The sequence below is a fragment of the Neolamprologus brichardi genome, chromosome 18, assembly GCF_056152115.1.
Source record: "Neolamprologus brichardi isolate AB-2024 chromosome 18, ASM5615211v1, whole genome shotgun sequence".
Lineage (NCBI taxonomy): Eukaryota > Metazoa > Chordata > Actinopteri > Cichliformes > Cichlidae > Neolamprologus > Neolamprologus brichardi.
The window spans coordinates 1,115,435-1,132,530 of NC_142121.1; the positions used below are offsets into that span (position 1 = coordinate 1,115,435).

Below are 17,096 nucleotides of genomic sequence, written 5' to 3' on the forward strand. Positions count from 1 at the left end.
TAGTTACTTAGTTCCTTTTTAAAAACATGATTTACAACCTGAATAGGTGATAAAGTGATAGATCTTTCAGCCCAATTCTACTTTTTCTGCATCATCATCATACAAAATGTAATCAAATGGAAAAGTCTCTTTTTAAAACTTGTTTTATTAGTTTTAATCTTTAAAATGTAAAAATTTAATTATCTGCAACATTCTCTGACTGGAAGAAATTAGTTTAACATTTAAACCTATTTTCTGCACATTCCAGCACATAAAATAAAATATTTTTTGTGTTTACACTCAGTCTTTCAAATAGATGCAAGTAAAACACAGCAGAAAATAAATAAAGTCAAAGACTAGCGGTCCTGTTGCTCTATTTTCACCTGTAAAGCAGGAGTGGGGTAGGCGGAGGTTTACCCTGGTGCAGGTGTGCCGCGGTCAGTGGAAGAATCCGCGAGTTTCTCTGTGAGTTTCCCATTACGTCATAGCTACTCGGTGCTTGCTCTGAAGTTATGGGTGTTTTTCGCTGTAAAAAGAAGTTTTCTTCCCACGCACAATGGACACTAATGTTTTTGTCACTTTTTACGGAATCAAACTGAAAGTAAGGTCAGTACTTCCACGCTTTAAACGCTTTTACTAGGACTAAGGACCCCAAAGCGCTTTACACATCCACCTTACTTGAAAAAAGTAATCGGATTACAGTAACGCGTTACTGCCCATCTTTGATGATAAGTGATTACACCAATAGGATTTTCATTATCTGTTATTGTTTCCTTTATTTGGGTTCAGATCAGTGTGAAGTTTGAAGACACACTCTTTATTTTTTTGTTTGTTTTGTTTTGGAGTCATAAAGAAATAATTTCCCAACAAAAAAGCTGTATAACAATGACCCCAGGAAGTGTTTCAGTGGGAGAAAAGTTTTGTCACTAATTCAGGTGACTCGTTCAGTCTCAGCTGACTGCAGGCTTCCAGCCTTTAAACTGTACCTTTGCACAGCGACTGACACCAGCAGCACTGACCAGCAACGAGCTGTGAGGTCAGTTTCATGATCATTAATATGCAAACTGTCTTCACCATTGATCAGTGGTGATGGCAGTGATTGAGAATGCATCAAGATATGTACAATAATGTCATTATTATTATTATTATTACTACTACTACTAAGCAAAGAAAGCAAGCAGACAAATGTATTTATATCTGAGTGTTGTCACTGATTGGAGTCGTGCAAAAACCAGTATTAGTGAATTATAACATTATTTCAGCCAAACAGACCCAAAAAGAATTTAATGCCAAACTTTAAAATAGAGGGCTGGACATTTTATTTATGGTAGTCATGGTAACGTTTTGTGTTGTGGGTAAAACAGTCGCTGAACCCGGAGGAACCATGAAGGCAGACCTGCCTGGTGCGATCTGTGGGTCCGTCTGCTGTGTCGTCACTTTGTGAATGTAATCATTGTTCAGATCAAACATGAAGTTTTCTGTGAGAGCGACGTGACAGCAGCGGAACGAAAGTTCGCCGCCCTCCACCGCCGGAACTTTTCTATGTGACACCAGGTGGAAGTTAGCAGGAAAAAGCTGAAGTAGCCTTAACTTTCCACAGGTGTCGGGGTCAGTAAAGTTTGAAGGTAGCAGAGTGTATAGTTGTGTGTGAGCTGTGTCAGTAACAATGCCTTCAGTTCAGTATCTGAGAGAGTTTATCAACGAGCGACTAACTGCTGCTGCTGAACAAATATTCTTGGAGTTTGAAAAAACGATCGTCCAGTACGAGGAAGAGATCGACCGTCAGCGCAGACTGCTGGATATCACCTGGAAACCCGAAATCAAGCTTCGGAGGACAGGTGAGTGTCCCTCTGGTGGGCTGGATTCAGTCACACAAACTGATGTTCTTCCGTGGACCACAAACAGCGCACTTTGACCTTCAGTGGGCCGGACCGTTAAACTTTCCAGGGCGTCGTCCTGCCTCTGGAAAGTTTAACTACGCATTTAATCCCGGAGAAATCCGCATATGAGAGAAAAAACAAAGAAGCTCAGTTTTAACCGCGTGTCTGGTTTTCTCAGCTCAACTCTTTGTTGTGTAAAGTTTGACCAGACTGTGTCGTCATTATGAAGCAAGAGAGTTTCATTATTTTCATTCGTATCCCAGCAACCACAGGAGAGGTACACCCTGGACAGGTCGTTCACACACAGAGACACACAACCGTTCACACTCACGTAAACACTTAGGAGCAATTTAGAATCACCAGTTAACCTAACCCCACTAAGTGCACGTGTTTGGACTGGGAGGAATCCAGAGAACCCACTCAAACACGGGGAGAACATGCTAACTCCACACAGGGCCGTGAGCAGGTGGTGGATTCAAACTCAGGAGCTTCTTGCTGTGAGGCAACAGTGCTAACCACCACAGCACCGTGCTGCCCTGGATCACAGTCGGTTGCTGTGTCCCAATTCAGGGCCTGCACGCTTGAAGTACGCGCACTACGCGTACTACGTACGGTGCGTACTATAAGTACGAGAAGTGAGGAAGTGAGAGGCTTGTGAAATGGGACGGTCTAGCCTTCGACGCGCTGTTCAGGTTGCCTAGCAACCATGATACTAACCGCGAGAAACACGAGATTGTGTGACATAAATGAAGGAGAAAAATGTTTTGTTGGTCATTCATTTTTGTCATGAGATCACTTTGATTAGTTGAGTATCTGAGGCTGAGACCACAGGACTGTAAAACATGATTGTTGGGCTTCATTTCTGTACTGAACAGTTATTTAAGATTACTTAGTAAATAATAATTAGCTCATGTTGTTCATGAGACTAAAGTCATCTCACTATGGTAATGTAAATATAATATGGCCAATATTATAGTATTGTCAGATATATATATATATATATATATATATATATATTAGGGGTGCAACGATACACAAAATTCACGGTTCGGTTCGATACTTTGGTGTCACGGTTCGATATTTTTTCGATACAAAAAAAATGTTCATGCCTTTTTAATTTGTCATTTATTAAATTTTCACGGCACATTCTGCACCACCTCTCTGTGCGTTCATCATTTGTTTAAAGCCAGCTCACCTCCTGCAACCACTTTTCCGAGAATACGCGCTTCTTTTGTGGTTCGGACTCCTTCTGACATTTCTTTGGAGGTGGAGGAACATCACAGTAATTGCTTAAAGGAGCTTCTTCGACATCTTTATGAGTTCTAAACAAATGTCTGTCCTCCTCCTGAAAATCTTATGTATGCAAACACGCGTTGCAACTTCTTATCTTGTGCGTGTTTTTTATTTTGACAGCGAATGCGCACCTGCGGACCACTTATGTGCAGCCCTGGTTATTTAGCTCGTCATATTGCAGCCACAGAAATTCTTTTGTCCATGAAACCATAAAGCTGCACTTTCTTTTTGCCTTATAGTCTGATTTGTCATAACTTTTCCGTTTTGTGGTAAGCTTTTCTTTGGCTGTCACTTCTTCACCCTGACCTGTCTTATTTGGCTCAGCAGAACTAAAATATATATCCTGCTGCTTTTACACACGCACTCACATAACACTCAGCGATTCTCTGCGATCAACCTCTCACATGTTTAAGCTTGCTGCAGGAGATTTCACTTGTCATGTTTGCATAGTAAGCTAACGATTGATAAGACGATGTCAGAGGAATTGGTGTGCAAATTATCATCACTCACCAATCAGTGCTGTCGCTCTCTATACACAGTTCGCGCGATTGCAAAGTGAAAGCAAAAAACAAGCGCAAAAAACAAGCGCAAATTCAAACGCGATTTCAATATGTCACATATTGACAGTGGCCGATGCCAATGACATAATTACCCAGCTACATTTCCGAAAGAATGCAAAAGCATTGACATATATTTTTCCTTCCTACGATAGGCCGACGAGCAGAGCAGAGCAGGGCAGCCCGACTGGAAAAATCGCTAGCCCCGGGACGTCGGGCTAGCGATTTTGCGAGCCCTGTATCTGATTGAGGAATCACTCATCTTTGGAAAAGAGAGTTTATTACAGAGAAATGTCTCTTTCCAAAATAAAAGCTATACTATACGCTTCTTCTGGGCTATACTCTCAGCAGCATATTAAACATATCAGGTCCCCATAAGGAGAATCATGTGCTAACGGCTGTCTAAATGACTCGGTAAAGTTTGTATGCGTGCTTGTTGTTTTTGTCTGCTTCCACTTGTCTTTGCACTAGGGTGCTATCGGGTAAATGTGCAGTCATATTCGTTGTTCCCACTAGTGCTGTCAGCCTTAATCTGAAATGAGGTTAACGCCACAACACGGCAAATCTCCGTTAACGAGCTACCGCGGATTGCCCAGTGTGTGGGGCTGGACAGCGTCAACACATTAACGAGCTAACTGCGCTAACACACTAGTTCCCACTCATGTAATTGAGCATTGCGTGGCACATCTGACATACTGTTTTACTTTAGTCCATGACACCCTTACCTTCAGGGTCATACGTCACATGAAGACCAAAATAGTTCCAGAGGCCAGATCTGAATGAGGGTGGGGGAGGTTCAATTTGCCATGTTGCAACAAGCTTAACTTCTGTCTTGCTAGCTTGCCCTGCGCTCAGTGAATCTGTGTTCGACTACTCCGCCTAGGCTGCACTGTCGAGCGCAGATCCACTGAGCGCTCAACACAGACAGCACCGTCAGAAGGAAAGTTGATAAAATAAATTAAAAATGTTGTATCGTTCGATACATATGCGTACCGAACCGAAAGCACTGTATCGAACGGTTCAATATCGATACGAGTATCGTTGCACCCCTAATAAATATATATATATATACATACACACACACACACACAACCAAGTTAATGCTGAAAGTACAAACATCACTAATGTCACATAACTTTGCCAACATGTGGCCAACAGCAATGTTTTAATGTTCTTCGTTATTAAACATTCGCACATAATTAAGTGACGTCATATTCAGTACTTACTTTTGACAGTTCACTCTTGGCTCCCTTCTGCCGTATTTTGCGGCAAAATTATCCACACCCACCGCTGCGCTATGAATTGTGGGATATATGGGACCACGAAGCGTGCACCGGACCACGCTTGATATTTGGGGAAATCGACGGCGCATTTAGAGTATGCATTTGAAGTACACTTCGAATTGGGACAGCCGTCGTCGCGTGGCGGTGACGTAATCGCACTTAAAATGCGTACTTCAAGCGTGCAGACCCTGAATTGGGACACAGCAAGTGTGTTTCTGCTGTGGATTGTTGGATGCACTCAAAGTGTCGAATCACAGTTTGTGTCTGTGACGTAAATGCTGACCAATCAGAAGGCGTTTCTGTTCTGTGTTGTACATTAGTGGCTGTGTGTGGGGTTAGTTTTAAAGACACTGGTGCTTAAGTTTTAATCGTATGTACTAACACACTCACTCATGTAGCTGAGACAACAACAACGCCTCCTTCCTGCTCCGTCCACACAGGACAACAGATGACCTTTTCTCTCTTTTTCAAAACACTTTCTAGTATGACGGAATATTTGCTCCAGGAGAAATTTTCCCTCTTTCCACCAAATCTCCTCCTTCTCCCTCCTCTGTACAGATACACAATATGTACTATACACAAACCCTCCCTGAGAGTTTCCCTCAGCATGTCAGCTGTGCTTTCCAGTCTTCTGGGAAGTCTTCCCTGCCACTCGGAGTCCGTCTCAGCTCCTCCTGAGCTTCTCTCACTTCCTCTTATTGATTTCCAAAGTTATCTTGCAGACTTCCATCTGATGCCCCCAGCTATGTCTCCTTCAGATTTCACCTTCTGTATAAGATGAAGTTCACCTCTGTGTTCCTCCCTCTTGTTAAAGTTCAACACAACCTTTTCTATCCTTTCTTTAAAGGCACTCCTACCCAGCGCCTCCCATCACCTCTCCTCCCTTCACTTACATGTTCGTTGAACTCTCTCTCCCCCTGCAGACACTCAGTACCACTTCATCCAGCTTACTCCAGAATTCCTCTTTTTCTTCTACATAACCTACCCGTGTTATCCACATGTGTACATCGTGTAGTATAGACACGATTAACAGCCTCAGTACGTGTGTGTGTGTTCTCTGTTTTGGCTTTTCTCCATGTAGTAACTTTGAAAGCTTGTGTGTGTATTGGAGTATTTGCCTTTTTATAATATTATCTATTTATTTTTTGTGTCCTTTTCTACTTCCAGACCTTCCACTGCGACTCCTCTGCAGAGAGGAGGAGGTTCTCCCTGAGCAGCAGCTCTGTGACCAGGAGAGGAGCTCCAGTGTGGAGCAGGAGGAACCAGAACCTCCTCAGAGTACAGAGCAACAGGAGGAACTGTGCAGCAGTCAGGAGGGAGAGCAGCTGGGACTGGAGGAGGAGACGGATACCTTCATGGTGACTGCTACTTACAAGGAAAGCGACCTCAGTAACGCCACTCACTCTGACTCCAGTGTGTTTGTTGGGACTGAATCCAGAGAAGCATTCAAAGTTTTAAATAATTCTTCCCAGATCAGGAAAGACATCAACCATCAGCCCAGAGAGCTGGATGTCACCGCCAGTGCTGAGACAGATGTGCACAGAACAGGTGAGTCTCCCTCTGATGGTCTGGTCCTAATCAGCTCTGTTACACAATTTATGATGCAGCTGCAGTTATTTTTCAGGAAGAAATACCATGAAGTTTCAGCATTAGACTCAAAGTATGTATAAATGTATAAAACGAGTGGATCCATGTCAGCTGCAAACCTACGAGTGTTGTTTGGTTAATGTTGTTGGCTTGGTGCTTAAAGACATGCTTTTGTTGTCATTCAGTGTACAGCAAGTGTACAAGGCACACAGTGTCATTACAGCTGGCTCGACACAGGATGAAAATATAGAAAAGCTATAGTACATATAGTAAAATGTGTATATATGACGTCACTGAGAGTTACAAACTGTCTAAAGACTTTAGACAGTTTGTAACTCTCAGTGATTGTTTGATTTATGGACCTGCAGCGCAGTTTGAGCGCAGACACGGCTGATGACGTCAGAGTTAAAGACCGGATTACATTTGCCCTCAGTAACCTTCCTGTTCTTTCAGAATATAAACAGAATAAATCCACCTGACAAAGCCTCATTTAAACTGGTGGAGACGTGTTAGCTGTTAGTCTGCTTTGATAAAATAGACAGCAGTTTGTTTGAGACCAACAATCTCTTGTAGAGTGATTCCAGTCAGACTGCAGCTGTTTGCAGAAAGGATGCCTCCTATCCCGTCTTTAAGTCGGACGTCATTAGCCGCTTCCGGGTCAAACGATCACTGCGGCGTCACAGAGTTACAAACTGTCTAAATCCTTTAATCTTTAATAAAATAATCAGTGTGGCTGCTCTATCAGCTGTAACAATTACATTTAACATTCAGGCATCCACGAAAACAGAATTTATGAAGTTTAACTGAGTTCGAAGTTAGCAGGGAGTTAGCTCGCTAGTTTCCACCTAAAGATGATACAGCATGTTCATTACCCCGGTCTGATGAACATGGCTGAGGGTTGGAACTATCAGGATATGTTTATATACATGATATATATGTTTGGATACTTGTACACTCATTCAAAGCAACCATTCAGTATTTTTATCTACGTTGAATACCAAAAATCTGAATGAATTGAAATGTTTTATTTTAACAATTCTTTAACCATCAGTTGCTCACAGAGGTTTTTCACCAATACAACACAAACTGAAGTCAAGACAGGGATTATAAAACCGACTGACGTAGAACAGTCACGGTTATCACACCTGGTTAATTTCATGTTTTCTTTGGTGTGTAGGGAGACATTCACATGCAGGGAGGCATCTGAGCACAGCCCAAAGAAATCAGATGAATCCACCGTGCTTTGGGCCCATCACCCACAGCACCTGAGATCTCTAACAGTTACTACATCGTATAAAAGCATATATGATACATTTACAAATACTAGTTAAAGCAAACTTGGATCTTATTGTCATAAATCTTTACAGATTAAAGGAACAATGTATTTCACTGCTTTTCTTTTTCTGGTCTCCTATTGTCCCTGCAGACCTCCCTCAGCAGCAGCTCAGGAACCAGGACAGGAGCTCCAGATTGGACCAGGGGGAACCCGAACCTCCAGACCGCACAGAGGAACAGAACAAACTCTGCAGCAGTCAGGAGCGAGAGCAGTCCGTAGTGACAGAGACGACGACTTCTACGGTGACTTCTGCTCACAGCAAAAGTGACCACAGTGAATCAGAAGCAAACTGTGACCAGCTCCTCACTCACGGCTCTGCTGCAGCTGAGAGCCGAGATCAGGAAGGAGAGAAGAACAGAGATTCAGACTCTGGAAATCCAGACTCTGGAAATCCAGACTCTGGAAATCCAGACTCAAATCTTCATGTAAACAGAAGTCAGAGCAACAATTCTGAAGAATTCCCGCCATCAGCGAGTCGGTGTAACACTGACACGGGTCGAAAATCTCTCCAGTGTGACATTTGTGGAAAGTCTTTTAAGAAAAAGTGCCAAATAAAGGAGCATTACAAAATCCACACAGGTGAGAAACCATTCACCTGTAATACATGTGAGAAAAGTTTTGCTCAGAAGAGCACTTTGCTGCGCCACATGACTGTCCACACAGGAGAGAGGTTGTTTTCCTGCCACATATGTGGCAAAACTTTTAGGCAACGCGGGAATCTGACGATCCACCTGAGAATCCACACCGGCGAGAGGCCGTATTCCTGCACAGTGTGTGAAAAGACTTTCAGTCAGAGTAGTCATTTGTTGGGCCACATGCGAAGCCACAGAGGAGAGAAGCTGCACCTGTGCGATGACTGTGGGAAATGTTTTTCCGAATCATCGTCACTTAAATTACACAAAGGGATCCACACAGGAGAGAGGCCTCATTCTTGCCAGTTATGTGGGAAAACGTTCATTAAACGCAGTAACCTGCTACGCCACATGAGAACGCACACAGGAGAGAAACCGTATGTTTGTGAGACCTGCGGGGAAAGATTTACTCTGTCAACATCGCTAAAAAGCCACAATGCGATCCACACAGGAGAGAAGCCGTATCACTGTAAAACCTGTGGGAAAATGTTCCGCCAGAGTCATCATTTGTTGTTTCACATGAAAACCCACAAACAGCAGAAGCTGCAGTGCTGAAAGTTTTGTGGAGAAAACAAGTATCTAACAAGTATTTTGATGTTGTCACGTATAAAACTGTGTTCTTCATTTTATTTTTATCTTCCGTTCTGCGATGAAGCTTTTTCTCTAATGCAGGGACGTGGAATATTATTTAATCTTTAAAAAAAATGGAGACTTCCTGCGTACCACTACAGGGAGCCCATGTCTCACCAGTGGTATGCATAGCACATTTTAAGAACCACTGCCCTAATGAAAACATAATGCATCTTTTAGAATATATTACATGTTAGATTTCTTTTCCAGCAGGACTGAGTTCATCCATCCATCTTCTGCTGCTGGGTTTGGGACAGTAGCCTGAGCAGAGAAGCTCAGACCTCCTTCAGGGGAACACTCAGGTATTCCCAAGTCAGGCGAGAGGTGTAATTGTTCTGGATCTGCCTCGGGGCCGCATCCTGTGATTTTGTTCTTTTCTTTTTTTTTTAATCCTAATTTCTTGTTTTGGGAGATTTCTTTGACACTCTGGAAAAGGACTTTAACTTTTCTAATAGCATTATATCAACCTCTCAGAGATTCCAGTTATTTGTAAGTTCGACACATTTTCAGTGGTTTTCTACAGCAGCTTTTGGATCATTTTATGACATTTTAAATTTATAATGGTGGTGTAAATATTAAAGTGGAGAAGTAGTTTTTCACCTGGTGTCATCCATCTGCAGTTTTCGAACAGCAGCTGTAACAGTCACACAAACCTTTTCATCGTTACTTTGGTTTCTGTGTGCGTCTGAGTGTCACTTAAACAGCAGGTACGAGACAATCTCTCACTGATAGAAATGTGTGTTGTTCTTGTTTTTCCGTCTCATGGTTATTTGTGAATTGTGGGTTCAGGTTTTGGAGCGTTGAAAGTGTCACAAAGAATTTAATTTCTTTAAAACAGCTTTAATTTTTCCTTCTTTTTTTTTTTAACTGTTTGAGTTTTAAAGGAGACACGAACAAACTGCAGATGTTCAAAACTGTTAGAAACATTTTGTTATAAATAAAGGGTTTTTTCTTCGAATAGTTTTGTGCTTCCACAGCAGCTCTGTCTCTGTCTCTGATCTTTACTGCTTCATTTCTCTGTTGTCTTTGTCATCAATGACACAAGAATCAGAGGTTTAACAGTGTGTGGCTCCCTCTAGTGGATGTTGTGGAGTATTCTGTTGTCTTTGCTCCAAAGGTTTTTGTACAGAGTTTTGCTGTTTCCTGTCACTGTGGGCTGCAGAGCACAGTAGTACACAGCAGAGTCAGACAGCTGAAGCTTCTGGATCTTCAGAGAAACTGACATTTCTGTCTTGTTGAGTTCAGCATCAAATCTGTGTTTTGGGAACTCTTGAGCGTTTTCAGTTCCAGAAGTATCTCGCCGTAAAACATATTTCAGATAGTCGTTCACTTCTTGTTTGTACCAGAACAAATATGGAAATGCAGAAGTTGTTTCATATTTGCAGTAAAGTGTAACTGTGTCTCCTTCAGCAGCAATGACATCTCCTTGTTCCTGGATCACTTTGTCTTCTCCTTTACACTCTGAGGAAGAACAGAACATGCAGAGGAAGAGATGGATCAATAAACATGGTTAAAAACTCACCATTAATCAGACAAACACATTTATTTAAGCAGAGGAAACATGTTGATGTTTGTATCTCACCAAAGAAAAGAGCAGCAAGAATAATCCACAGCCAATGTTCCATCTGTACAACAAGGTTTAAATCAACAGGAGAAACTAGCTGATGTTCAACATTCAGTCTGAGAATTGTTCTCTTCACAGCAGAACTTATTATTGACACAATGGTTGAACACAGTGCAGAAGGAGAGCACCGCCTACTGGATGATGTCGCCCTCTGTCTCCTCTTTGAGTTTCACTTCTCTCACTTCCTCTTCCTCCTGGTTCACAGACTGTTAGCAGCATTTGAATCACTGTGAGGAGGGAGGATGGAGCACTTTGCACTGTCTGCACAATGACCCAAATGTTCTCATCACTCAGCTAAAAGTGAGACTCAGAGTCAGATATGTTTCCAGATTAGATGAGCTATAAATGTGGAGACACCAGAAGAATTCACAGAACCTGACTCCTGGTGATATATACATATGGTTTATTGTTTAGCATGGCTTTAACATTATGAATCCATGTTTCACAAAGTCAGTACACAGGAATTACAACACAATACATGAAGAAAGACTTAAAAACTAGCAATAAAAAGTAAAATGAGTTATGTGTGTGGAGCAGCAGATTTGCAAACAAGCTGGTAGGTTTGAATTGACTGAAGGATTAAACTGTGGTGAAACAGCGTGTGACACCTGTCAGTTCAAATGTCCATCAAAACATTTTAAAAAAAATCTTCCTAATTTGTCTTTTTAATTATAAAAGAAAAATAGAAAATGGAACCAGCTGGGCCTAATGGACAATGACTTCTAATATGCACTTAAATATATAACCAAGTTTTATCCTTAGCATCAACAAAGTGCGGTAGTTATGGCAACAACGCTTATAGTTTGGTGTTATTAAGCATGATAACAGCAGCAGGTATAAAAGACACTGTCTCTTACTCTTCACACGACAGAGGCTTCCTTCCTCAGCACCTGCCTGAAATCTGACGAGTCACTTTAACCAGGTTACCAAGTCTGATCACCAAACCAAGCAATGATACAAAACATTAAAACAGATTCAATCAAACTCATATATCCCACATATGAGGATATTTGTTTAAAATTTCGATAGAACAGTGGCAGTATAATGTCCTTGTAAGTAGGGATGGGTATTGATAAGATTTTCACGATTCCAGTTTCGATTCTCTTATCGATTCTTTTAAAAATGAAGAACACTGAGGTCGATTAGCTCAGAACTTTGTTTTATATCTTCTCTTTGAACAAGATAGAAATTTAGGAGTAACATGGCCTTTGTTACGCCCCTAGTCTAGGCGTGTAGAGACGCACATAAGGTTGGAGGAGAGAGAGACAAATACCCGCCCTGGTTCCCAAGCCAAACATCCGAAACCAGTTGTGAGTAAAAAAAAAAAAGGTGATTTTATTGAAGGTAATGAAGCACAGCTCCAGGGTGAACCCAGGCCAAAATAATAAACAAAACCAACTAAGTCCCACCAGAGAAAACTAACTAAACCCTACGAAAGAAAACAGAACAAACAAATGACAATACTAGCCCTCGCTCCCTAACCCGGAAAACAGGAGAAAACTGTTCCCAAAGGAAAAGGCGGCTCACCCCTTCCGCTTCAGCCTAAGGGTGCCTAAGCACTAAGTTAACACAGCAGGAGCGGCTCTCACAGATCACGCTCACACAAATGTATAGCAAAAGTATAGGTTGGAAACCAGGGTCATCCAGGTCCATAGCTCGTATGCGGAGATGCATGAGCTCGACTTCCTTAGCCTTAGCCTCCAGCTCCACCTCCTTCAGGCGAAGGGCAAGCCCGAGATCTTCCGTCACCAAACCCGCCGCAGCCTGGCCAGTCGGGTCAAATTTAGGAGATTGAACGGCGACAGGAGCTTCCGCTCCCGACGCCACCCGCCCCTTGGAAGGTTTCGGGACGGCCCCAGCAGCTTCCGCCCCCACTGCCGTCTCCAAACCCCCAGACCCACTTGGCGAGGATTTCTGCCTCCCAAACACTCCCCTGTCCACCAGTTTCTCTATCAAACATTGTTTAATTTCTGCCCTTTTGGAATGCAACGGAACATCCACATTGAACAAATTAGCCACTACTAACAAATCTGCTTTTGTGCACCGCTCCAACTTTTCAATGGAGGGCTGTTGCGCAAAATCATCCATGTCAAACGACATCACGAGCAAAGCAGAAAAGAAAAACACAACTCTGCAGACAACCAACCGCATCCGCACACTCCAGAGCCGCAAAACTCGCACCTACCGCATAGACGAATGAAACTCCCCGCCTTCCCACACCCTCCACAACGTCTCCCCCCCACCGCAAACGCAAAAAGGAAACGAACCAATCACACGAACGAAAAGGGACGAGCCCCCATTTATGTTACGCCCCTAGTCTAGGCGTGTAGAGACGCACATAAGGTTGAAGGAGAGAGAGACAAATACCCGCCCTGGTTCCCAAGCCAAACATCCGAAACCAGTTGTGAGTAAAAAAAAAAAAAAAGGTGATTTTATTGAAGGTAATGAAGCACAGCTCCAGGGTGAACCCAGGCCAAGATAATAAACAAAACCAACTAAGTCCCACCAGAGAAGACTAACTAAACCCTCCAATTGGTTCACCCCAGCGCAAAGCTTCTTGAAGCTTCATTTGCTCTACTGGACGTAAAAATATTAGTTGGCATGAATTTGAAGAGTGTGGCCTTTTGCACACAGCCTGTAAATGTCAACAACAAAAGGAGTGTGTAAAACATCTATATTGTAGTGATGCAGTATACTGTGTATATTTATACTGGCAGTATGGAAATGATCATTTACTGTGAGGTGAGGTGTGGTTGGGGTGTGGACAGTGGTTGTGCTTTTGTAACGTTGAGGTATGGACAGCTACACACTGAGGCCTCAGTCCTGCCTGTTCACATTTTATTCTGTAAAAACTAAATTTTCACTGCTTTTATGACCTTTTTAGTGGGGAGAACATAGCTAGGATTTAATGATTTAACAAATCTTTTAAATCCTTTGTCCTCCACAATGCTAAATGGCTGGAAGTCCTCAATCACCATGCTAACCAGGTCTTCATCCATTTGAGATTGTTCTCCTGAGGAAAGACAACAAAAACAAAGCACAAATATAAATATCACACACGTAACTTATTACAGTTGTATAATATTGTTATCATTTTGTAGCATTACTGCATGCTGTATTATCATGGCATTTGATGGCTCACCTGGTCTTGCTCCACAATCGGTGTTCCCCTTATTCTCATGCAAAGCTCTGTAGTGCCTAAGCATGGATGACCAAGTGGTCGGCGGGGTTAGATAAAAAGTAATAAAATGACAACGCCACCTAGGGGAATTTCACCCCCAGGAAATATATTTAAGAAAAATAGATAAAAAGAATAAAAGGAGACCGCACAGATTCAAGGATGCACACTGAGGCAGGTTGGCTCCAATATTAAAACAGTTTTATTTATAGTAAAAATAAATAAAATATTAAAACCCAAGATGTTGACAGTGTCCTAAAGTGAAAATAAAACAATCAGGGAACTTGGACTTACCAGCAGCCGTGGACCCAAAAGAAAATCACACAAAAAGAAAATCACTGCAGCCCACCCGGTGCTGTACAAAAGAAAGTGTGAAAACGACCCACCACCTGAGGTCCCAGGGCCACTGGCACGTCCCCCGTTCACTGAAATAAACACAGAAAAATATGTTAAAAGAATAAAAGGACACTGAGCGTCAGGCTCGCTGCCCCCCCCCCCCCCCCCCCCCGGTAAGCCTACTTAATAAAAACAAGACAAGACAGCAGGCTCCACCGAGGAGGAGTCCTCACAACAGCGGCTGGGAAGGCGTTTCACTCTTCCGGTTTAGGTTGGGCGATTTGCCACGGAGAGGCGAATACAGCAGTCAAACCCTAAAACAGATAAATGTAACCTTAGACTCTTATAGCTATGAATGCTAATAAAAGTTGTTTTAACGGCTTACCACAGGACCGGAGGCGCTATACTCTCACCGGTGGGGATAACACGAGCACCTCTCTCCGCAACGCCGGTGTTGTGCCAAAAAGTGATTGCCTGCCAAAAACCGATTTCCAATGTTTCCGTGTATTTTTTTTTATGTGTAATATCTTTATGTATGTTGGTAAATAGACTTCGATGAACAGCGTTTACAAAGGGGTTATATATAGAATTTAAAAAATCTGTTTTTTCAAGTATTTTTACAGCTCTGTGTTATTGTACTTACATTATAACCAATCCGGTCCTTTATCCTCGTCCTGCTGTCCTCTTGGCCAACTTACTCTTACAAAAGACATTTTTAATGTTAATGAGATTTTTTTTAACGGCATAAATAAAGGTTATATAAAAGTCACTGCCAAAAACTGATTGCGGCTTCTACCTTGTTACACGAATGTTGTTTGTGGCTCAATATGACTTTGTCATCCATGAGGGAAGCATTTAACATATGTTTCACATATTATAGCCCAACAAGTTACTTATAGCAGTTTAAATACGAGCAATCAGTTTTTGGCACAACACCGGAATAAAACCAACTGCCGTGCTACAACAGGCCGCAAAAACTATTAACACAAATTCCAGTGCTCGGAGGGAATCTGAGGTTAAGCGAGAGCACACCTGCAGCTGTCATATGATCGACTCTTGCTGATCAGTCCGTCGCAGTGGGCCAGCATTTACTGCTGCCTTGTGCCGAATGCACGGGAGGAATGATCCAACAAAAACACCGGCTTGCTTTATACGGGCTAACGCCACCCTGCAATCAATATGCAGGTGGGCTCCCAATCAACCTAGCTGCGCAGGAGAGAGCGAGCGAGAGAAAAAGAAAGGCGAGTAGCCCATCTGGCTACACATGGATGAGGTGTTGTTGTTATATCTCAGCTCCCTGGCACATAGCAAACACTTCACCTTGTACAAAAGTAACGACAGCTTAACATAAATTGTATTGCACCATCAGTATTATGAAAATACATCTTCTGTAGAAATTTACATGTCTTGTTGGGAGGAATCAAATCAAAATGTTCCCACACAGGGGAGGACATCCTCCTCTTCTTAGCTGGCTCCATTCTCTCCTGACTTTCTCTCCTCACTCTCATAAACCTCCAAACTCTCTCCAAACTCTCACTAACTGCAACTCTCCATCAAACACCCACATTTTGAATGAAGTATGAGGGGTTATATCGCTGTCATAGCTCGCTGTCATAGCTCTACTACCGGTAGACTGCAGCGAGACCTGCCAGCATCTGAGCCAGACTCTGTCTCTCTCATCATGGTCACCTAAATGCACAGTAATGGCAGGTTTGTAATAAGGCAGATCGCGCTAACATAATATGCACTGTTAGTTGATTATTTACTGCTGGGTTGAGATTCACGAGTCCGGAGCGGAATTAAAAACACGACATTTATTTAAGGTCATCGTGTGTTTTGTGATCAAATGCTTTTGCATATTCGTCGTGTTTCCTCCCTTAAATGAAATATCTACTTTGCAAGTTGCCCTGTTGTCATCCGTTCTCGTAAAGTATAACCAAACTTTTGAGCGTTTGAGCCGCTTAGGCGCCGTGTTTCCTGCCAGGTAAATGACGCTCCGCAACGTGGTGACGTCATTCAGGGCGACTGGAATCGACAAGGAAATCGTTTGTAAAAATGGCAAACAATTCCAAGGAATTGTTTCCAAGAAACAGTGGGAACCGGTTCTTGTTGAGAACCGGTTCCCACTGTTTCTTGGAAACAATTCCTTGGAATTGTTTCCAAGAAACAGTGGGAACCGGTTCTTGTTGAGAACCGGTTCCCACTGTTTCTTGGAAACAATTGTTTCTTGGAAACAATTGTTTCTTGGAAACAATTCCAAGGAATTGTTTCCAAGAAACAGTGGGAACCGGTTCTTGTTGAGAACCGGTTCCCACTGTTTCTTGGAAACAATTGTTTCTTGGAAACAATTCCAAGGAATTGTTTTCGGTTCTCAACAAGAACCGGTTTTCGATACCCATCCCTACTCGTAAGCGGATGTCAGGCCCTTGTAGAGCAACATTGAGTATTTTGGTCTAAATAACCCAAAATGTGATGTCCACATATGTGGACGCCAGGTCCTAGGACTTTAAAGATGTGGTTTCAAAGGCTAAAAATCACATCATCTCATCAGCTCCTTTAATCAGCAGCTCACTGATAAGGTTTTTAGAAACCTGGGTGGAAACAATAGTACCATCTGTGACCCACTTAATGAACAAATATAAGGAACAACTGGATAATTAATTCAGACACAGTTTATTTCAAAACTTTAATTTCTAGTGTCCAACAAATGAAAACAGCAAGGTGATGGAGATCATCCGGGACCCTCAGAAAACTAATCCAGCAGCTTCTGGCACTGCAGCA

General features: G+C 42.5%; 2 protein-coding genes across 5 annotated transcripts in view; one reads left to right on the plus strand and one right to left on the minus strand.

The window, feature by feature from the left end:
* LOC148097218 (uncharacterized) overlaps positions 1 to 17,096 on the minus strand; it is a 532,237-nt gene that overhangs the window by 445,332 nt on the left and 69,809 nt on the right. The window lies entirely within an intron of this gene.
* Positions 1,340 to 10,116, plus strand: LOC148097229 (uncharacterized). The gene is made up of 3 exons (XM_087831859.1): positions 1,340 to 1,817; positions 6,160 to 6,540; positions 8,006 to 10,116. Exons 1-3 carry the CDS (start codon positions 1,646 to 1,648, stop codon positions 9,100 to 9,102), a joined length of 1,650 nt encoding a protein of 549 aa, XP_087687985.1. The 5' UTR covers positions 1,340 to 1,645; the 3' UTR covers positions 9,103 to 10,116.